The sequence below is a fragment of the Neopsephotus bourkii genome, unplaced genomic scaffold, assembly GCF_033783945.1.
Source record: "Neopsephotus bourkii isolate Nb327-2 ecotype Australia unplaced genomic scaffold, CSIRO-AGI_Nbou_v1 NB_53, whole genome shotgun sequence".
In the NCBI taxonomy this organism is placed as follows: Eukaryota; Metazoa; Chordata; class Aves; order Psittaciformes; family Psittacidae; genus Neopsephotus; species Neopsephotus bourkii.
Window position 1 is genome coordinate 11512171 of NW_026900570.1, and position 23653 is coordinate 11535823.

Consider the following 23653-nt stretch of genomic DNA (forward strand, 5'->3'; position numbering starts at 1 on the left):
AGTAGGTCTATGAGATCAGGAAAGTGCGAGAGAAAAAAATGACAAGAACTATAGAGGTTCAAAAAAATACAAAAAACCCTCTCCGAAATCTATCTTCAAGGGCAGTAGCAGCTATTACTTTAAGTGCAGAAAAATACTGAGATTATGTTCACAGTAGAAATTCTAGGTTAAGACTGATTAAATGGAAGTAACAAACTTTGCATTAATTCCAGAGAGTTCTTCCATGAAGACTGAGTAAGGTCATTGCTATTAAATAAATAGTGGGAGAATCTCATATAGGAAATTAAAAATGCAGATAACATTTCAATGTCTTTTTAGGTCTTTTCTAACTGAGTGTAGTTAAGCATGTAAGTTAAACTCAGTGCTGGTATGTTGGTGTATGCCTCAATGTAATAGGTGCTATCAAGAGGATTTTAGAGTAGCTTACATAGCTACATTTTTTCCTATTTATGGAGCATTAAACAATATTACTTTGTTTTTTTGGCTGTTCTAAGATGAGGAAGCGGTTGAGTGTGGTAGGTGCATTTTTCTTTTTCAATTTAACTTTTCTTTCTTAAGTTATGTTTTCACTCCATTTAATGATTTCCTTTCCTATTTTTCCTTTGTGCTTCTCAGAGGAAATTGAAGGTACATGTACAAAAGTTTCCCTGCATAGCCCAATAATTTTATTTAGAGAACATGTGTTTAGAATTAAATTGCATATAGTCCAACGTTTCTAAGAGATGTTATAATGCTTTTATATTGCCACCAAATACATTGAATCATCTTTTGAAGCAGATAAAAATACCAGAATATTCCTGGTTGCTTCATGTAAAAATCAGTAATCTGAGCTATTGTTTTAAACTGCTTTCTCTCTTTTGAACTTTTGGAAGATATGTATAGGAAAGTAGTATCATAAAATAGTATTAGCAAGACTTGGGTGGGCTGGGATGGAAAGAGATGGTTCCAACTTAATTACACAGCCACGAGTCTTGCATTTCTAATTAGTACTGAAGAATATCCTTCTCTGAGATGGTAGAAAGTTCATCTATGTAGTATCATCTTTACTGTTTTCCCTCTGAGTGTAACCGGTTACTGTTATGCTTGCAGCATATGTTAAAGTAATAGCAGCTGATCTCTTGTATTTTTTTATTTTTTTGAAGAACATTAAGAGGCCTTTGTTTATAAAGGCATTAGAAATTGTAGCTCATATTTTTGATCAAAGGGCCTCTGGCATGTAAAAATATACACTATAGTTATTTTATATCAAATGAGAGGATGTGTTTTTGATCAAAACCCTTTCTGTCTAATCCAGTGAGCCAAAACTTAAAGCTAAAGTCTGATAATGTATAATTTACAAAAAAGCTTGATTTACATCAAATATGTTTTGCTTTCTTTTAAGTGGCATCATACCTTGTATTAACTGATAAACTGTGAATAATACAGTGCTAGAATTCTTTTTAGAATGTTTGCTGTCATCACAATCTTTGCTTGAAAAGGTAAAAAGATCAGTGTGCATGCTGCAAAATTCCAGAATATCTCCAGCTAAAATATAAAACAATAAACATTGTTTTATGTTTCTAAGAAAATGTCTTATTGAAGGCTTTTAATGCTATGCTTTGTACAGTTGTCATTTTGTAAGTAATTTCTTCTGTATTTTTTGCTGGGCTTCTAACTATTCTGCTTTATTTCTTGGCTCTTATTCTGTATGCTTTTACCCTTCGTCCAGAAGATGCTGAATGTGCGGGTCACAACAGTGGATCCTATCTAGGTGAGCAATTGGTTACAAAAGACAATTTCTTACTTTCTTTCAGCTTCTTTTCCCTGGAACTACTACTTTGCTTTTGGGGGTACTCTGCATACAAATGTCCTACTCTGCATGAGAAAAGCATGAATATTAAGTTTTTAAAAATGGCTCATTGGATTTGACATAAAGGATTTATTTATTGTATGCCTTTATCTGGTTACACATAAGCTGCTAAAATACTGGTTTGATTTTTTTAAAATCAAAATTAAAAAAAAAGTAAATTTGGGAAAAATATTGACTTTTCAAGTACATTAAGTTAGCAATGTGCTTAATGAAACAAAAAGGTTATTGTATCGTGAAACATTTGAGTAAGTCTTTAAAAGACACACTTTCCGGGTTTTATCCAAGTTTTGCCTACACTTTCTTTCTTTATATCTAACAATATTGGGAGAATTCAGTTAGAATATAGAGCAAATTTACAGGCACCAGTTCTTTTTCCACATTAGAAAATAAAGCAGGTTATAACAACTCAGTAGCTTAAATTTAGCTTTAAAGCTAGTCTGAGTTCAATGTATCATTGCGGGGAATGGGGAAGAGGAGGGGAAAGAGTCCTTTGGCTTCAGCCTTAAGATTCCAAATTTCAAACAAAAGCAACATTTTAAAAAGGTGAATGTTCCATGATATGTTTCAGCTTTTTAATTTGTGCCATTTTAAAAGCTATGTAAAATTATTTTAGTTGAAACCGTCCGGAATTCTTGCCAGCTGAAGGCTGGCTGGAGCGAATTTTGTGGCAACCAGCCCTTTTCCCAAGGCTTTCATCCTCCTACTACAGGAGGAATGGGAAGAAACTTGTCAAAGTGCTTTAGTACATCCAAGCCAGTGTGCTTACTGAAACAGTCGAGACCAGTATGGTGAATTAGAGATGGTTTTCATATTGCAGTATACTGTTTTTAAATGCAGTATAGCAACTACATCAGGAACACACAAACTGCATAGCTGAAAGAACTTTGACCTCTTTCAAAAACCTTATTGTGGAATAATTTCATCACGTGTTTGTGGAACTGGTGGCCATCTGATCATGCTGAAAATAAACTTCTTACCTTTGTTAGTTAACCAACTAAATGTTCAGTTGTGAGTGTGCTGAGAAACTGGAGTATGCTTGGAAAATCATGCTTTGGATGTGATTCCATATCAAATCATCTCCTTGAAACAGAAGAGACACTTCCCTCCCCCATCTTTTCTGCTGTCTGCAAATACAGAGTGCATGAATTTTTAAGGTGAGACTATCATGGTTTTGCCATAAAGGTAGCAAAACAGAATCAGAGAATCACAGAATGTTTTGGGTTGGAAGGGACTTTAAAGATCATCTAGCTCCAACCCCCTACCATGGAGAGGGATACCTTCCACTAGACCAGCTTTCTCAAAGCCCTATCCAACCTGGCCTTGAACACTTCATTTGAACCTACTTTTTCTTGGTGCTGTAGCCCTTTCAATGAAACATTTTGTTGTGCAGTTACCAAAAAGGCTCAGTCGTCCTGGAAGGATATGTCTTGAGGAAGAAGCAACTGTTGTCCCATATGCAACCCTCCTGACCCCCCCAGAAATCAGGATGGGGTTGTGTTTACTTAGGCGACTTTACAAAATTTGTTGGAGAACTAATGTGCAGTTCAGGCCATGGTTTATGTCCTGAGAGCTTCCAGTCGGGTGCTGCCATCGGTCCAGAGATGGTACCTTCAGGCTTCTCATGCTGGGTCTGTGCTGTTGGAAGCAAGGTGTTGGAGAGGAGAGACAGCAGACAGAACGACAGGAAGAAAAAGACTTGTCTAAGGTTAGGACCAGTTTTGGGGTAAGGTCACAAGTATATTGTATGTTCACCTTCTTTTGCAATGTGGTAACAGGACAGTGATTTGTAATTCAGACTCTGATGCACTACTTGTTTCGCAAACCATTAGGAGCACCATCCTCTTAGACACATTTAGGATTGCTTTTCTCCTAAATTATTTTGCAGTTGTATTTTCTAAAGGAACAAACTGCTATGGGATAACTTCCTGTGCTAGACAAATGCCACTGCCTAAAGTGTACTAATTTGAACAAAACTTGTTGACCATCTGTGGGGAGGACACAAAGCTCTTACCTATGTGCTATGCAAGGTATAAAACTTGGATAGTCTATAAGGTAAAGGAGTCTTGGGCAAAGACACTTAATAAACCCTCTGTTAGGTGCATGGGAGCCAATACCACCGGTACAAGTACATATTCCTTCAGTCTCAAAGATACGCCTCTTCCCTGCTTGTTGCTTTTTGGGAGAGTGGTAAAACAAATATGTCTGATTTTTGAAAAACAGCTTATTTTGAATGTCCACCTATGTTTTGCAGTAGAGTTTTTTGAAGTAAATTCTGAACATCTCAATTCTTCTGAATATGCGTGTTCTTGAAAGATAGTAGACATTTATGGTACACCTTGATTACTAAGTAACTAAGAATTTCTAGGCAAGTCTCTTTGTTATCATAAATTCTTGATCAAACATACTATGCTGAAAACAAAACCTAAAACATTGTCACTGCAGATCACATCAACAAGTTCAGAGTGTTTTAATGACACCTGAATAACTATATGTTGTAACCTGTTACAAGAGCAAGGTGGGCTGAATTAGCTTAGCTGCTGTTGAAAGAGTTAACCTCTATTACCTTGTATATGTAGTTACACATATGGACAGTTAGAATGAGGTAAGTTGAAGTATGGTAAATTATTTGTATGCCTAAATTCTAGAAACAGTTTCCAAAGTATACACCAATTACTTCCTAAAACAAAAAGGAACTACTTGCTGCTTTTGATAGTATATAATCAAATCAAATGAACTACAACAATTATAATATCAATAAATGAATTTTCAGTTCATTTTATCACTTGTTATCGGTTGCATACTTGTTGGCATTTCAGTCCAGTGATTCAGGATATTCTGTGAACCTCTGACCCTTGCTGAAAGGATATGTACTTTGGACACACGTGAAGTGGTCATGAAGAGCAACGGAAGAGGCAGCTTTCAAAAGCAGAATGTCCATACCATTTGGGGTCAGATCTTTTATGTCCAAGGTTATGCTGCTGTTAATTTGAACCCCCTCTTATAAAGTGACTCGGATAAATTTAACGGTTTTTCACCAAATTCTAATATTTAAGTCACAGTATAGTGTTGTATGTTTCTGCAGTAATTTCCTGAGGAATTGCTGGGGAGAACATTGAGGTTTGTCTTTGCCAAGCTTAAATTCTAGTTACATTACTTGAACCTTTATGAACATACAGTAAATATAGATGAATATAATGTTTAGTATTCTCAATTTTATCTTAAAAATCCAGACATAAGCTATATTTTTATTAACCCTGTCTAAATGTGCAAGCTGGGAATCAGTCCAGAAGCAAGCAGAAGTCTGCTCTGTGTTTGTGCAGTTCCTGTGTAACAATAGAAATACTTAGTATACAAGCCAGTATAAAAAAATCCCAATATTTGGGGGAAGAAAAAAAAAATCCAGAAATATCTAGTAAAAATACTGTGTTCATACAAACCTAGATAATGACCATGGTACCAAACTTACTTTTGTCAGTAATAGGAACACAAAAAGTACTTTTAAATGCATTTGCAATTAGCCGGCATTTGTTCACTCTAAATTATGTAAGATTAGACTGTAGTGAAGGATATACATAATTTAAACACATACTTAAGCACTTGTTTTAATGAATGGAACTGAACAAAAGCATGTGTAAGTACTTTATGGCATTCCGAAGCCTTAGTGGTGAATTTATGAAGCATAGGTGAATTTAAATTATAATGTTTCCTATTAGTATAATTTCTCTCGTTTTGCGAAATTAACTTTATACTTTCAGGAATGTATTTGGATTTAAATTCACACAACATAGTTGCAATCTTTTGTTCGCTTCTTCTTTAGAGTGATATGATTGAATTAGCACAGCTAATGCAAGTTATATCAGCATCCTTTTTTAAAGTATTTTAAGGAAGACAGTTCATGCATTGCGTGTTCCCAGTCTGGACTTCTGTTGTGAGGTCCAAGTGGATTTCTTTATGTAAATATAAGGGTAGTGTTCTGAAATTATTAAATACGTAATGCTAGTGGTTAAAAGAATAATCACACTTTCCTGCTAGTTTTGGTTTTGGTTTTGGGGTTGGGTTTGTTTGTTTGTTTTTTTATTCTCAGAGATGTAAGTAGTTTCTCTTGGGTTGTTGTTGGACCTTAATCAAGTTTATTAGTAGTGGCTTTTGATTTTTCATTTCATGTTGAGGTTTGGAGACATCAGTAGTTTGAGAACATTTGTTCTTCGTATTTTATTCCCAGAGGCTGTTCTTATTTCACCAAATCTGTTCCATTCCACCGTTAGTTTATGGGTTTGTATGTTCAGTAAGCTTCTAGTCATGTTGCGAAAACCAGTGAGCTGGTGCAAGCTTCTCAGTGTTCAAAATTTTATGTTGCTTTAGTGACAGAATTTTCCCCTTTTATTTTGTAGTCTGCGTACTTGGCAACTAAGGTTAATATCTGCCGATATCCATATTCCACAGACATTGTAGCCTGCAGCCCCTTTCATATTCATCAGGGTTTATATTATAAAATGTTCTGGGCAAGCAATGCTTTTTTTCCCTTTGTTCTTTATAGGAATTTACTTTTAAGCTTAATCATGTTATATGACTTCATTTTCCTATTGCATATCAGTATTGGTTTTGGTTTTCCTTAGTGACTTTCACTATATTTTTAATAATGCTTGATAGTTAATTTAAGTATATGAAGTTTGGTTTTCATCTTTCCTAAACTGTAAAATGCCAACATTAGCAGAATATTTTTTGCTTGTACGTGAATGTTTTTATTGCTTGCAAGCACAATGTTGTTTCAGTTCAGTTTAATCCTTTTGTAGTTATGGCTGCCCAACATATAATGCAGTAGTAAATGCAGAGCTCATTAGTAAATATTTATTAATGGTTCTTTATAAGATAGCTTCTGAAGGTCACAATAAAACTAAGCCACATATATGAGGACATAGAATGGCAGATGTGAGAAAGAATTATGTTTCCAGGAGCACGGTAATAATATCCTAAAAATGTTGGTCTCATCCTTCCTCTCTGAACTGTGTGTTTTCCTTGGTTTGAAAGCTGCATAAAGCAAGCTTTCTTGGGTTTCTGTGTAGGGGCTTTGAGGAACAGTTAAAAGAACTTTCAAATTGACAATAGTCTTAAAGTGGCAAGGCAACCAGCATATCACACTTTTTTAATATTCAGTAATTTTACAGAGCACCTTCACCAGTACACTGCAGAGAAATAGGCACAGTGGAAATCATCTTTGTTATCTCTGCCTCCCATGTTTGTTCTTTCTAATTAATATAATAGCTTTTCCATAATGTTTAAGTCTTAGTTGAACTTGTTGTTGAACCTTCTTAATATACAGGAAACTGTTGCTATTTTCATTTACTAGTGAGTTTCAGTCACAGAAATATCAAATGTTATAATTAAGGAAATCTAGGTTAGCAGTGGAACCATATCACCTGAGGCTGTGATGCTTTGTATGCACCCTGTAAAAGTGACAACGGATGAATCCTTGCAGCCTGAAGACAGCACTGGAAGATGAAGAAAAAAAAAAAAAAAGGAAAAGATATCTGGGGTTTTGAGTTGGTTGGTTTTTTAAAAGTCTTTCAAGAGAAGAAGGAATGAAAATTCTTAAATAAACCACCACCCGGTAGTTTGGTAATGAAATCTGAATGAAGTGGATGAAGAAAAGCAGAACAAGTTACAAGTGTGCTTGCTAAAACCTAACAGCAGAGATTGAATTGATATGAAGACTTTGCAGAAAAATATTTTTCCTAAAGTTTCTGCAGCTCGACATTTAAGCTGAGGTTAAGAAGCTGTTGATAATGGCACTCTGAGACAGCTACTTGGGCACAGAGCTCTTGGAATTTGTAAGGTCCATACCAAATTGGAACAGACACAATTGGTTTAACTTCATGTGATCACTGCTCTTACCTTTTCCAGATATGTAGATTCTGGTTTTTGTGACTAAACTTTTTATTCTGTAAACTGCTTAGTAGCAAATGTGAAGAATTGTTCTTTCTCTTCCTTTTATTCTTTTGTTATTATTCTATAAAATTATTATACATAAACAAACAAACTAACCCAACATCAGAACCATTTTCAGCTTGCTTTTAGGACAGTTTTTTTTTTTTTCTTTCTAAATCTGGAGCCTTTTAGACAAGGCCTCAGGAAGGTTGTAGCTCACTTCATGTCTATATTACTAATGTTACTTTTAACCTTTCTTTATGTAACTGTCTATACAGTTAGGTATAGTTATGTGGGAAGTAAACAACCTCTTCTCATGACAGACTTCACCCTAGGGCAGACAAGACCTCCTAGATCTTGGGTGTGTAAGTGCAGTAGGGCTTTTCTGACTGCAGTCACTTCAGTGACTTCTTTAAATAATAAAACATGACTTGGTTTATTTAATTTTGGTTTCATATCTTCTGTTTTGGTCCCTTTTCTATCCCAGTCCATGTCCTTCTCAGTCTAGACATAACTGTAGCTCTCCAAAATGTCATCAGCCTTTTCTGTGGATGCTAGCTCTCCTCCTTTTTAATTAATTTCCATTTTACTTACTCATATTTTGAATATGAATTTTTCTTCCTTTTTTTGTGCATATGCATGTGTTGTAGATTCCCATAGGCATAGGGATTCATGTCAATAAATAATTTGGTTAACATCCTCTGAGATCCATGTTCTGTAATGATTTATGCCAAGAGAAGCTCTGTGTTTGCAAAATGCTAAGCCTGTAACTAAGCCTTGTAGGATTTTTCTTCAGATCTTCTTCTGAATGCTCGCAGAACTGAGTCTTGAATTTGCCATATACTAACTTTGCAGAAAAAATTGTAATATGATTAATTCTCAAACACCTAAACATAAATGCTGTTACAAGTTTATGAAAACGTGTTGCTGAAAAACCTGGGGTCATCAAAAGTTTACACGTGTTAACTGTCCTATGAAATGTTCTGGGGAAAGGGGAAAGGTGTTGGGATCTTTTCAGTGTTGAAATTGTAGTTTGTGTTTTACTTTATTACCCCCAAATAATCACATCAGTTTTACAGTCCTGCAGCAGTTCCTGTAGTTCCTTTGTAGAACAAAAGTGGTGCCGTAGAGATATCTGTAAATTGTAATATAATACAATGTAAGGGGGGGGGGTGTGGGGGTGTGCTATTCTGTTTGAAAATACATATGATTATCTCCTTTGAGAGGGCTTAAAAGTTATGTGAAATGTCCAGTCTTCTAGATGGGCACTGTAGATGTCACACTCTTGATGCAACTGTAAATGTAAATTTAGCAGGAATATTAACTTTTAATGGCATGCTAACATATCTGAAATACGGGTACCATATTGTATAAGAGGTTTCATAGTGTTTTGGAATTTAACTAACAGTGTTTGGTTTTACTTTTAAACATCTTCAGGAAAGGCTTTGTATGCTTCTTTATACTATCAGCATGGAGCTAAGCACAAAAATATTGTTCAAAGGTTAATTCTCATTAACCCTTTCAACTACCAGGTGTGTTTCTATCATATGTTGTATTTGATGTCTGTGTGCCATGGTGTTTTAATAGAAAAGCACTAAGTGTGATATGAGAGTCCAGATTGAACAAACTTCCTTGTGTATGCACACTAATGTGTAAGATACTCAAGTTATCTAGATATATTAACAACTTACTGTAATTATAGTTTGCAGCTTGTTGCAACTTATGATTTTGTTGGTAATCTTAATTTTGCAGTTCAAATGGTCACCTGATGCAGTTTAAACTGCAGGAAAATATTGTTCTAATGACCTGGCTTATTCAACATATAATACATTTTTTTTATTCCATGCACCAATCCTCCAATGTTTGGAAGAGACTGTTTTCAAGTGTTTTGAGAAGACTTACTTTCTCACTTTGAAAAAAATCCTGTTCTTATTGCAGCTGGCTTTAGAAGAAGCTTTCGCCTTAGCAGAAAAGATAAAAAAACAAACAAATCTATGTATGAGTGCAAGAAGAGTGATCAGTATGATACAGCAGACATCCCAACATATGAAGAAGTTGCAAAATATAGACGACAACCTAATGACAAATACAGGCTTGTAGTTTTGGTTGGTAAGTTGTTTTTCTTCATTTTTGACCTGATAAAACATAGGGCTGCTGATTAGTACAATGGTTACCACAAAATTATGTAAATTGGAAGGGATCTTAAGCGTCTCCTGATCTAGCCTCTCATTCAGCAGGATTAACAGTGAACTGAAAGTAGCTGATGACAACAACTTTGGGAATCTGGCTTCCTCCTGTGTCTTCTCTTGTCTTGCCATCTCACACCTCAGTAAAGAGGTGGCCTCCATCCTCTCAACAGGAGTCAGAAGGGTTCCCCTGAAAACTTCTCTAAGCTAGACAGGCCCAATTCCTTCAGCCTTTCCTGACAGATTACGTGCTTTAGCTACAAGCGCTCTTGTAGGCCCTCCACTGGCTTTGCTCCAGTTTATCAACATCTTTGCTGTAGTGCAGGGCTGATTATGGACAGAGTATTCCTCTCAGGATCTAACAAGTGGTGATTAAAAATGAAGAATAATTTCCCTCTAGCTACAGGCTAGGCTCTTGCTGATACAGCTCAGTCTTCTGTTAGCCTTAATTGCTACCAGCAATCACTGTGGACTACTCCTTAGCTCACTGCCCATCTGAACCCACAAGTCCTTTTCATCTAGGCTGCTCCCCAGCCAGTCAGTCCGCAGCATGTACTGCTGTGGAGCTTAGTCTGTCTCAGATGCAGGACTTTGTATTTGTCCTTATCAAGTTCCACAAAGTTCTGCCAGCCCATGCCTGTAGCATATGAAATTCCCTCTGAATGGAAGCCCTTGAGCAAGTCACTTGCATCACCCGTTTTGGCATCTGCAAACTTGACAAGGGCCCATTCTGTGTCTTCCTCCAGGTTATTGATTAAGGTACGAAACAGAGTATGTCCCAGGGTAGATGCCTGATGAATTCCACTTATAATGAGTCACCTAGTAGAGTACAGACTAATAACCCATTCCCTTTGAACATGGTCATCCATCCAGTTTTTCTACCTATCTAGTAGTCAACCTCTCTAGACAGGATGTCCCAGCTTGCATATAAGGATGCTTTAGGAGATCATGTTTAAAGGCTTGTTAAACTGAAGGGGGAGATATTAAAATATAGCTACTATGGTTACTATTCTGAACCTGACAGTCAAGCTGTACTAAAAAGAATTAGGTCAGCATTCTGCTCTTAGAGATCAATCATTACATTTAAAAAGAACAGAATAAATACCTGTAGTCAGCAAATACACACACACACACACACACACACACACACACACACACACACATATATATATAGTGGAAAGAAACAAAGCCATTTACTGTGTTAGAATACCTAGACAAAAGAAGAGAAAGGTAGATGAGAGGTAGACTTCTGTAGGCCAAGAACGGGTGCAAGCACAGCTGCAGAAGGCTCCAGATGTCACCCTCGGTTAGCTTTCTATCACTGCCATGGCTTCCCCACAGCATTTATTATCTAATCAAAATGCATTGCTTCAGTCTCCTAAAAAAAGTGAAAGTACATTATCTTGAATCTTTCAGAGGTAATCATTAAAGTAATAATAAGAAATGTTTCATTGCTTATTGTTTCTTTTGCAGTAGTACGTAAGCTGAGGCTTTATTAGTAAAGTTTCCTTCATTCTGAAAGCAGCAGAGCAGAGAAATACGACCCTCTACTAGGCACTGTTACAAATTATTGAGTAGCTGTGTTTTTATATTGCCCATATCCAAGGGAACGTTAAATTTAGTTTTTAATAAATAGTTTTGTCACTCTAGCACTAAAATTCAGCCACCTACTAGTGTGATCACTGTGAGATTGTGGGCTATATACAACAAGTAATAACACAGTTGAGTTGATTTTACAGTTACATCAACAGAGTGCAGTGCAAAAGTGTGATAAGTAGACATTTTATAACAAATTGCATATGTCTGATCTAAGGCATACCTAGAGATTTCATTTGATTTTTGTTGTAATAAATCAAAAGAAGAAAGTGTGCTTTTTCAGTGACAAAAGCAATTCAGAAATTTATTGCAGACTTTGGTAATTCTAATGTTTTTCTCTGGATATTAAGAGCAGCTTAAGTCTGGCCAATACCATAAAAATGTCTTGGGCAAAATGTGAAAAAACTAGCAGAGCTAAGCAATACAGGTAAAGTAGAAGTGAACACATTTAGAAAGCTTTTTTGTGTGCCAGTAGCAGCATTCAGTATAATCTGTCAAATATAATTTGGGTATTAATACCAGGAAACAAAGGGATGGATAATTCATTCATAGCTATAATTGGGGGCACTCAATACCTGTTCTGTTTTGCTAGGCCTAAATGTATAATTTACTGTTGGAAGGTTTTTTAGGTTTTGTTTTGCCCTTTTGTAGGAGGAAGGGTTTTGACAACTTTGAAACTGAACTTTCCTTTGGTTTCATTTTAAATCGGTCTAGTCCAATTTACAGAAAGCAAATTGCACACAGAGTAATTTTTAGCACCCTGCAGTGTGATGTACACTAGTCTCAAGTTCTGCTAGATGTATTAATTTGTCACAGTTTTACCTTGCCTGCAAATGTAGGTTCATTAATAAAGTCATGCTTATCCTTGGGGCTAAAATAACAGATTGTGTGAAGCAATAATGATACAGATGCTTCTGTCATGTTTTTAGTTTTTATAAATGTGATAAGTCTGCTAAAACCAAAATGATCTATCATATCACCAGTTATTTTTTGGTAATTTACTGTTCCCAGGCTGCAAACAAATCCTTGAAGTCTTACTTCACAAATATTGCCTACACCACTGTTAAGCATGATACCTGGCAGCCCTGTCAGGCAAAGGCAGAATATTTTACCATGAAACCTATTATTTAGACAATAGAATTTTCATTTACATTCATAGGGGATGAGTCCTGCTCACAAAGGATTCTGCTTCAGTAACTGTGAGGGCCAAACTAGCACAGATTTTATTTCCAAAGAGTCAGAATGGATGTGCCATGTACTATAACTTTACACAGTATAGTTTCAGCTATACTGTGTAAAGTCAGAGCTATCTGAAGGATAAAGCAAGGTCAGCAATAACAAACCCTAGGTATCTTTTCCCCAGAATGCATTCAGCTGTCTGCTGTCTCTGAATTAGACTGTCAGTACTCCCTACAAAGGTGTTATCGCTAAGAAGAAAATGAATCTGGGTCTGGAAAAGTTCCGTATTGTTATACTGCTTACATTAAAAAAAAAATCCATCACTCCTGGTTTTATCACGAAAGAGCTATGTGAGGGCCAGGTCTGTCTCAGAGCAGCAGAGTAGCCAACAGAAGTGGCTCCTAACTCTCCCTGTTTCCTGAATTGCCATTAAACACGTGTTCCGTAGTGGCTTATAGAGACTTAATAGAGCTATAGCAGTAGTGCAGGAAAGTGGCCTCCCATGGCCATGCTACTTCAGGTAACCTATCCCGACAATGAAGAAAGACACCTCCAATGGCCATCTCTGTTAAACCTTCCAGGTTGAACGCACGGGTGGGTTAGCATGGGTTAGGAGTGAATGTATAGGATATAACACATTGCCTAGCCTTGAGCACGAGAGCATGAACATAAACTTACTGATCCTGCTTCAGTGAATGACAAATCTCAGAAGTACACTCCCACTACTAGTTATAGTTTACTGTAACTCAAAAAAAAATGAGGTTCTACTTTTCTCTATTGAGCTACAGTCAGACATGCATATGCAGTGATTGCATTATAGTGATCAGTTGTACTAGTAATTGAGATGCAGAGCCTCTGTCAAGGCATGCTTTCTACATGGTCTTTATGATCCCAGCAGGGATGTTATCACCTAATTCCCAAAATCTTTTCTGGAAGATTGGTAGACTTCTAGGAGCTCAGTATGTGTGTATGAGTGAAGAATGGCTGGTTGGGTTAAATCCTCTGAGACCTGAACGTACATCAAATAGGTTTTTCAATTTCCTTCAGACATGTCTGAATAATACAAAATGTAATGCAAGTTTTAATGATTGGTGGTTTAGTTCTGCTAATGTCCCTCAATAAAGGAAGGCAGGCACTACAGTCCTTTTGTGCAGGATTTGACCATTACTTAGCTTACATGGCTCAACATGCAACAGCAAGCAACATAAATATTCCTTGAAAAAAATAAAGTATCTCTAAAGCTACCACCCTAACACTAAATATTGCTGCCTGGGGTGATGTATAGTAAACCAAAACTATGCTACAGTCATGGATCCCTCATGCCTGGCATTTTGCTATAGGAATCTGGATTGTCCTTTTCAATCCTGATGCTTTATTTTCTTCTTGAGTTCAAATTGCAGTAAGATTCACAAGTATTAGAAACTGGCATCCTTCTCTGCTGCATCAAAATGAAAAGAATATTCAGAATAGAAGCATATATTACACTTGGGAGATGTAGTATAAAGATCAGCATAATGGATGGTGTTGCTAATTAGGAATCAGCCTTCAGCATCCATATGCCACGGTTAGAACTTAAGAAGACGACAGCACTGCAAAAGAATTTACACCTTTCAGTAGTTAAAGAGGATTTTAAAACAGCAATCTGGAATTGGAGACGCAGTAGTTGTGAGGTTGTGGTCTGGAAACAGATTTGATGTAAGTTTCCAAAGCATCTGTCACAGGAAGCGGAGCCTGGATTCTTTATATATAAATAGAGCTAAAAGCATATTGTTGATTTGACAGCATATAGACTGAGGAAATAATATTTGTGTAGATTTGATGGGAAACACTTTTTGCTTGGAAGGCATACAGTGATTTTTAAAATTATAACTGCACTTGTTTCATTCTGCCTTGCTAGGAAATCTTTAGAATTTTAATTATTTTTCCTGTAAGAATCCATATTTGCCTTAAGTAGCTAAATTATTAAAAAAAGATTATTTTTTTTTAAATAAGGACAGAAGTAATGCCATTATCTACATAACACATTACTTTCCTCTGCAGACATGCACCAGTAGAGGCTGCTGTACACCATATTAAATAAACATTTATACGTACTGATAGATTAATTTACAGGCAGGTCAGAGATGAAACTTGAAATGTAGTTGTGTATTTAACTTACATAAACATATAAAAAACTATAAATGCAGAACCTCTAAGATTTTACAGAGAGACCATAGTCTGGGAGCAGCAGCAAAGTAGCAAGCATTTGCTTTTCATCATTGTGTGTTTCCAGCTTCAGACAGGACAGATGGATAGTAATTTTTACAAACAGGCACCTGAAGGTGCCGAAGCATCAGTCTTTGCTTTCTGACTCTCACTAGTAATTAACCAGTCCATCACTACTTCAATACAATGTTTATTAAGTTTTTTATTTCTAATGTTTAAAATGTCTCTGTTAAGAAGCACTCCATGCGTAAACATGCCACTTTTACTAGAACAGCAAGAATTTTCCTTAAAACCACATGTATTATCCTTTTATTGTTTGGGATGTGGTTCCAATGACTCACTCTCCTCTGCATTCTGTTCTTGACCGACCTGGCTGTGCAGAAATGAAGTGACTGCACTGTCAGAGACACATGAGCATGAAGAGCTGAGCTATCTTCACACACACATCATCGTCCCTCCACAAAGGGGGCCAGGCAGGCTGGAACCCTGCATGAAGGGCTCCTGGGGGCAGGCAGCATTTGCCCGTGGAGCCTTTGAGACCTCACAGGACAGAGTGCTCTCCTTAGACCTACAGCACAACAGGCAAATGGCTAAGGATTAGGAATGGCCTAAAAGCCAAAAAGGAGCATCTGGTCAATAGCTTCTAGGACAGCAGTACTCAAATGGAGGTGGAGGAGATGGGTCAAAAATATTCCATGCAGTCTTTGTTTCTTCCTGCCATCCTCTTTCCAAGAGTGGTCTCTCTTTGGCAGCCGTGTGAGGAAGGAAACATTTGCTTTGGACCAGTTCAGACAGCAGGCAGGAGACAAGCATATTTTAAAAGAAAATCAACAACAAAAAAAGAAACCCAAACATCCCAAATGGGCTGTGACCTGGGGAGTGTTGTCCCTTCCTTTCTCCCCCTGCGCGATGCCACCCTCACACTGTCAAAAGGTGGATGGTTGTCAAAAAGAGTTACAGCCAGACAGAGGCCAGGCAGTATTCCTCCCTGGTTCCAGGTCTGGAAGGTGCTCCCAGGCCTATGGGGAGAAGGTTGGGAGCATTGTCTTCAGGGGAGTCTGGTGCAGACAGGGGATGCAGCAGCTGGAGGGAAGTGAGGAAAAGGCTGTGCTGACACCTGGGGTGCAGAGGCTTTACTGGGACTTTGTGTGCCAGCTGGGGTCCTCTAGTGCATGAGTTGGGGATATTCTGGCAAAGTGAACAGTCCAACCAGGTTTTGTGCTGGAAGGCTGCAGGTTAGGGTGTGGGGTCTCTAGTAGTGCTGAGGGTGAAGATGGGTGCACACTGAAGGTAGTTGCTGTAGAAAAGAAAGTTAGCTTTGCTGTCAGATTTTTCCCTGGTAATAAAGTCGGAGCAGAGCAACTGCAAATACATCACCTGAAATTTGTCAGTGCAGAGGCTTGAACCATGGGCGTTTCCAAAGGACTGATTAAAAGCCAGTATATATAACAGCTATATGCTACATAGTCTTAAGCCGAGAGAGTGCATATACCTGACTATGAGAGAGAACTGGCTGCTGGGAAACAGCACGATTTCTTTCTTTCAGGTCCTGTAGGGGTTGGGCTGAATGAACTTAAACGGAAATTGCTGATCAGCGACACCCAGCATTACGGGGTAACAGTGCCACGTAAGTAAAAATACACTTCTATTCTCCTAATGCGAAACTCGCATTGTTATCCTTTATCATTGCATTACCTTAAGGCACTTTCAAATTTGGGTCTCTAAATGCATGCCTGGCATCCAGATTACGTTTCTAATTTTTAAAAGTGCTGCTGCAGTTGTATTTTAAATAGTATTGATTAAACTGATAGGACATTTTGGCTCAGAGGCATTGCAGGAGACCTTTAGTACAAGTTTAACGTGATTGATGTCAGCGAGGTTTAGTAAATGAAACTCAGCTGAAGAACACCCTGGATTTGGCTGTAAAAAAGTGAAATGTACTCTACAGTGCTTGCTTTCAGCAAAATGACCTTTGTATATTAGGTTGAAAATGAAGACTGATGATAAACAGTTTGATCCTGTGAATAAATTCATTAAATCCCTTTGATTAGCTTTAGGAAAGTTGATTTGGGGGTTTATTTTTCCTCTTTCCCCTTATCTAAGTAGCATGATTTTTATAACATTGAATAACATTGTGCTATATTAACTTCTATAGCACTTCACTGGGTTTTCTTTAATGTGGAGGACTTGACAGTTCCAGACTTCTGTTCCTTGGATTGCTTTCTACTTGTACTTGTGCTTCCTATACAGGATCTTTGAAAAATACAGGTCCAACATTCTGAATCTGGGAGATACTGTCACAGGTTTCGTTCAAGTATAGGTTTTCTATACAGTGTATATATGTGAATCAATTTTAATATAGTATATGTATGAATGAAAAATTAATACATTTGGGTTTTGGAAGTCATTTCTTTTGCACATATTTGTTTCAGCTGGGTATTGAAAACAACAACAAAAAAGTGCCAGATGTTCCCAAATATTTAACACATATAATCAGTTATTTGCCCAGAATTATTTCTCAAAAAAAGTGCCAGAATTCATCAAGCTGCCTTTCTCTTTTCTCTTCCAAATTTATGGTTATAGTTTAAAACAAGCACATAAAGAAGCCCCTCTCCCTGAAATGCATAAGTCAGGACTTGCAGGGAAAACTGGGGTTTTTGTCTTGGAAATGCTCCTCTTTGTGTCAGCCTAAGGAGAACTTGATATCAGATGGCTTTTCAAACTGTTACTGCAACCAAGTTTTGTAATGTTCATATGCAAGGAAGAATACATGATGCTGTAACAGGCAACCTATATTAAATAGGACTTCTGAATGAGTTTGTTAACTGTAAGCAGCAGCCCCACAAGCAAACTCTTTATACCTGGTACTTCAGGGAAAGTGAGAAGTGCAAATACCACAAAGCTATTGAAAGAAAAAGGCATTTGATTTTGACACCAGAAAAAGAAAAGCACTAACCCATAAAATTCACCCCCCATTTTTTTACTATCATGTTTTACATACCACAGCTACAAGTGTTGTTAATGAACATAATATTTTATAAATCAGGTTGGTGAGCTTTGTTTCCCTTTATGGTCTCATATGCTAATACACTTAACAAGTGGCAAGGCTGGAGTAATTGTTACAGACTGCTGCTCCCTTTATTATTCATCTGTCCTCATTTTATTGGATTTTTCCACTAGTTAATAAAAATGATAATCAGATACTTGTCCAGTAGGGCTTTTGCTACTTTTCCTGCATGCTTTTAAAACTGAATCCTGTCATGTGCTTGTGTGCTGCCTACCAGATCCAGAGCAGCTTCAGGCCCATCAAAAGTGAGGGAGCTGCTACACTTAATACTGCACAAGGGTTGTGTGCTTTTCAGTGTTTCCTGAACTGGTTTGCATTATACTGTTTTGTGCATCTTTCCTTTATTTTTCCTTCATTTGCTCAAACTGCAGACACTACCCGTCCAAGGAGAAGCCAAGAAAGTGACGGTGTTGAATACACTTTCATTTCCAAGCACTTGTTTGAGACAGACGTACAGAATAACAAGTATGTCAACAAGATTTAAAGCAGAACTGTAGTAAAAACAATGGCTTTAATATAAAATAGGGCTGGTTGTATTTTTAGATAAGAAATCAAAGTCAGTATAAGTTGCAGTGTTTTGAGGATGTGTTAAAATCACATTTTGATATATAAGCAGCTGGCAAAAACATAGAGCAAAAAAAAGCAGTATGTGAAAACACAACTGTTTCTAAGCTTCTAAGTAGTTTCAGTACTTAAGCTCGTGAAGAGAAGACACTGAAATTGTAGGTGTTAAGGATGGGCGAACACTCTTAATAGAGCATCATCTGCATCTGTCATAGTAGTAAAGCATTGCAGCCCGGGGTGGGAGGGAGGGCCTGAAAGTGCTGCAAACGTGCCTGAGTCAATGTTTGTGTAGTTCTGCTCTCTTTCAGGCCAGGCACTTCCTCTGCTTTTGAGTTTAGAGATCTACAATGAAGCTCCTGCCTGTAAAGCCTCGAGAGATTAAAATAAGATGAAGACAATGGTAGCATCGTGCTCTCCAGCAGCCTGTAAAAAAACTGTAGCTTGAAATTCTGCCCCAGTGTTTCAGAGGGCAAAAGTGTATTAGACACAAAGCTGTGGGTTTTATTGAAACTTCAAACTGCGCTTTGCTTTTTTGGCAAATAGCGCTTCTACTTTTATAGCACGTAACCAGCCGCCTTGGTTCCATTAGCACCATTGTCGCTCCTCCTCCTCTTCTGAGACAGAGAATTTGGATATTCTGTAGTGTGCAATGAAATTTCAGTAGTTTCTATTGTTTAGCTTATCCACTGTTTTATTGCATTGCATTAGTTCAGAAAAAGAGGTGATGGAAAACATTAGTGGGCTGTTGGAGTACAGTACTTTTTTCTCTTGAACTGTAATACAAGCAGGTGTTACTGATTTGAAAGTGGGAAAGTAGAAGATTTCTTAAAATTGACATGCTGAAGTACTTGACAGCATTTCCTTTATAAAACACGGTAAAACTCTTATGTAAAGTAAAATATTTTTGCTCCTGAATTAGATCTTATAAAGCAAACTGATAATTTCTGTCTTTTTTCTGGAGAAAATAGAAATGATTCCAGTTGTTCTCACCTTCTGACACAGGTTTATTGAGTACGGCGAGTATAAGAACAACTACTACGGCACAAGTTTAGACTCTGTTCGATCAGTTCTAGCTAAAAACAAAGTTTGTTTGTTGGATGTGCAGCCTCATGTAAGTAAGGACTTCTTTTGGAATCTTATAGTTCCCCATATTGCATATTGGGATTCCAGGAAAAATATTGTTTCTAAAAAGGAATATTTAATTCCATGCTGAATGACTGTTGAGTGGGTTGGCTGGCTACCTTCATCCACAGCAAGGCTCTCTGAAAGGAGGGGAAGGAAACTTCAATACTTATTGGCAAGTATTCAGCTTGGTAATTAAGTGAATTGAAAGCCTGAGGCATACTACCAAAGATCTAATTACAAAATGCTCCTATATTTCCCGTCCTCTTTCTGATGTCTGGGTTAGAGGTTTTCTCTCAAACTTCAGTTTCAGAATGACTTTGAGCTATCACCCAGGCCAGCAGCTCTCTTTCAGATGTTTAACCAGACCATTCATGCCAAGGGTTTCCACATAGGGTGGACATGAGTCAAGGAACGCACTAAATGTGATGTTGGCTGGATAATTGCTAAGAACATTCCTCTCTAAAGCATTTGTTCTTGCATTGACCCCGTCTTTCAACCCTGCTGAACAGCTCCACTGGGAATTTTTATGCTACTAATAACCACAATGCTTCCAGGAGCTGGACTAGTTTGTATAAACCCAGCCAAAGTATTTCTTCTCCAGGGGTGGCTAGCCCATGACTTCTGAACCCCGGCAGCTTGTGAACAGCTCCTGGGGCAGTTTAGACACGGGGCTGTGCCCTAGGAGCAGGGCAGGGGGCTGCACTGAAGGAGGAGCACCTGGGGAACCCAGACCTTGTGCAAGGGGAGGAAGGAGCTGGGCAGGGGCTCCTGCTCTGCAAGATCCTTGCCTGTCCAGGACGGGCCTGTTTTCCAGAGAGGCACTTAATTTTGTTGGGGACCCAAGCTTGTGAACTATTCTGGGATCCCATTATTCAACATGGCGTTTTCCTAAGGGACCTGGCAGTGTGAACAGGACGCAAAGCTTCTGCCAGCCCTACTTCACACTAAGCTGCTGGCTATCCCTGCTTCACTCTGTGCTGTAGACCTACCTCTAGTTCCATATGTAGCATTACTTGACTTGCTTAGGAAGAGCGAATAGCATGGGGTTGTGTGGTGGACACACAATACTGAAGAGAAAAATCATTGACCTGTTGTGACTGAGTGTCACAGACACCTTCCACTACTTTTCATGGGTACAGAGGTATTATTCCTGCTGTGTTGAACTTTTCCTTCTCTCCTGAACACCCTGCTGCTCCCATCCATCCTCCCGCTGGCAGTGGCACTGTGGTAGACAGCGCAGCCTCTGCTGAACTGATGGGATTTACCAGCAGCCCATGTGGAAATCAAGAGACATGGTCACCTTTGGAGAAAGGTTTTTCTTACTATCCATATGAAAATTCTCCTCACATTAATCAATGCCTATCAGCAGAACAGGATGGCAGTAAATGAAAAATAGCCTTCTAGCAGTGCTTTATGGGTTTATTTGGGTTATTGGAGTGTTTCTTTTGTTACGGTAAATTCCACTGTGCAAAATAAACTAATTAATTAAAAATCTTCCCTCTTCCCAGACTGTGAAACACTTACGGACATATGAATTTAAACCATTTGTTATATTTATAAAGCCTCCATCACTTGACCGTTTGAGAGAAACCAGAAAAAATGCCAAGATTATTTCAAGTAAAGATGATAAGGGAACTGCAAAACCCTTTACAGTAAGTGCATTCAGACATGGTAAAACGTGCAAACTTGTTCAGAGTTTCATTGTAGTGGTTTGCCTTGAAAATAAAGGTCATCAGTGGATCTCATCAACAGTACTTGTCAGGGCTTGCATGTAGTTTCTTCTTGTTTCCCAACCTCTCACACGTCACAGGTACTGTGGTGTTTTTATTGTTTGTGGTATTTACATTTCTGTGGTCCTCTGATTTTATGTCATTGAAGAAGCCCCAGAATGCAAGTATATGTTTGTAAGAAATACCACTGTGGGTTTCCTGTCAAAAATTTGCATCTGGACTTACATGTTTCTATTCACATATATGAATTTCCTGGTTTTCTCAAGTGTATTATTGGGTCTAAATTCAGAGGAAAGCTCAAATATAAAGCAACAATTAAAAAAAAGTAATGCTACTTTAATAAAAAAGGTATTTGTGGATAAGGTAAAGCATTTTTAAAATGTTATAAGGAAATGAGAGGAGAACAGTCTAAGCAAGTAACAAATGCTGCTTTTTGACAATAAAGTCAGATTACCCAACAGTAACTTAATTACTTCTTTGAAGTACAATGAAAACTTGTTTCAGTTGAAGCTAAAGTAAAGCTGATCATCATTAGACTATCTACATTTATTTTATCATTTTCCCTTGTTCAGATGTTATTTAGTATTTTTTAGATTTAGTTTCAGAGTCACAGATGTAGTCATCTTCTGTATTTGTGTGGAACAGGCGTTTGAAATAGTTTGGAGAATTATGTGCTAGAAGAATATCTTCTATAGCATATAAAATGTAAGAGGAGTTCATTCTGAAGAATAGCCTTCAGGATATTGCTTAGTTAGGGTGGGATTAATCTCTCAGTGTTATGTAAATAATTAAATTACTAAGATTTGTTCCCTCCCCAAAAATGAAGAGGAATCCACTGAGCCGTATCAAACCAGGCATATACAGCTTCTACCAAGCTGTTAGAAGAATAAAGGCTGTGCTGTAATACAGGGCATGCTAATAGCAAGCTGAGACTCGAGTAGTAAAGCTTTATATATATCACCAAGGTAAACAGCTAGAAATGTTTTCCACTGGTACTGCTAACAGAAATTGTCTCTGTAATTACTATGCGGTGACTAATTGTGTCACTGCAAGGGGAGAGATGAAAGAGTTGCCTATTGAGCAAAGTCTATTTGTGAGAATGCTCTCTGAGATCACTTGTAATGGTAATTTCTATGGTTATTCTATTAGAGGTACAGTTTACATCTCTTGATGAGATGAGAAGTAAGCAGTGAGCTTTGAGTTTACCACGGAAGGGGTTAACGTGATGTTGCTGCGGACTGACAATGCCTTGCACTGATCTTACTAGGAAGAAGATTTTCATGAAATGATCAAATCTGCCCACGTGATGGAGAGCCAGTATGGGCACCTTTTTGATAAGGTGATAGTCAATGACGACCTCGCTACGGCTTACAGTGAGCTTAAAACAACATTTGACAGGTTGGAGACTGAGACCTTCTGGGTTCCCGTCAGCTGGCTACATTCGTAAGAACATTTCAAGTAGATAAATACCTGCTGTTGTCGCAGCACCTAAGTACAGGCTGTGGTTAGGAATTACTCCATGGCCTTTTTCTTGGTAGGAGGGTACACAGCAGGTACACTCTTTATCCACTTGGAACTGGTCTTGTTTTCCTGTCCTCCTGCCCATGATTTTAGGGGCAGAACAATCAGATTAAACTGAAATCTCACTGTGCTCTATAAAGTGAGCTAGTGCTAGTGTAACAAAACTGCCAAACACCTCTTTATCATCATCTGTGTATTTCCAAGGTCAGTTTTTTTAATGGAGAGTTTGCAGAAGATACTAATGAATACTAGAGAGCAGCACTTTGATGGTTTTAAGCATAAATGCTCCCATAAAGAGCACTTGGAAGTTATTACCCCTTAAGTGCTTGAGAGAACTGAAATAGGGAAAAGTGACCAACATTTTTATGAGGAAGACATCATAGTTTTAATTACATATCAAGATAAGTGTTCTACTTTTCTAGATGTGAATCTTGTCTTATATGTACAGAATGATTTTAATATTCCTTTGCACTTACACAGTCATGGAAAGAAAGATGTATTTGGTGGCTTAATTGTGAAATACTCTGCTGTGAGCATGCATGGATTGAAAATACGTTCATGCGTGCTTTTTGGCACAACAAAGGAAACTCATTGCAATATTTATTTAAATAAGGAAAAACAGGAGTCACTATGTATATAACTTCAGAGTCTTTGGGATTAATCTTCTGTAAAATCGGTCGCAAAACAATATGCATAGCAAAAAAGT

The 23653-nt window shown here is 37.7% G+C and overlaps 1 protein-coding gene across 2 annotated transcripts in view; it reads left to right on the top strand.

Annotated features, from left to right (window-relative positions):
• The window catches only part of MPP7 (MAGUK p55 scaffold protein 7), a 155189-nt gene extending 132311 nt beyond the window's left edge, over positions 1-22878 (top strand). Inside the window, exons 13-19 of one of the 2 annotated variants that reach the window (XM_061351020.1) lie at positions 1712-1750; positions 9713-9883; positions 16487-16567; positions 18379-18472; positions 19574-19682; positions 21205-21348; positions 22694-22878. In XM_061351020.1, the coding sequence (XP_061207004.1) occupies positions 1712-1750; positions 9713-9883; positions 16487-16567; positions 18379-18472; positions 19574-19682; positions 21205-21348; positions 22694-22873 (818 nt within the window). In that variant the 3' untranslated portion in view covers positions 22874-22878. The remainder of the gene's footprint in view (positions 1-1711; positions 1751-9712; positions 9884-16486; positions 16568-18378; positions 18473-19573; positions 19683-21204; positions 21349-22693) is intronic. The other variant, XM_061351027.1, reaches the window with a different exon arrangement.
• The last annotated feature ends 775 nt before the right edge of the window (positions 22879-23653 follow it).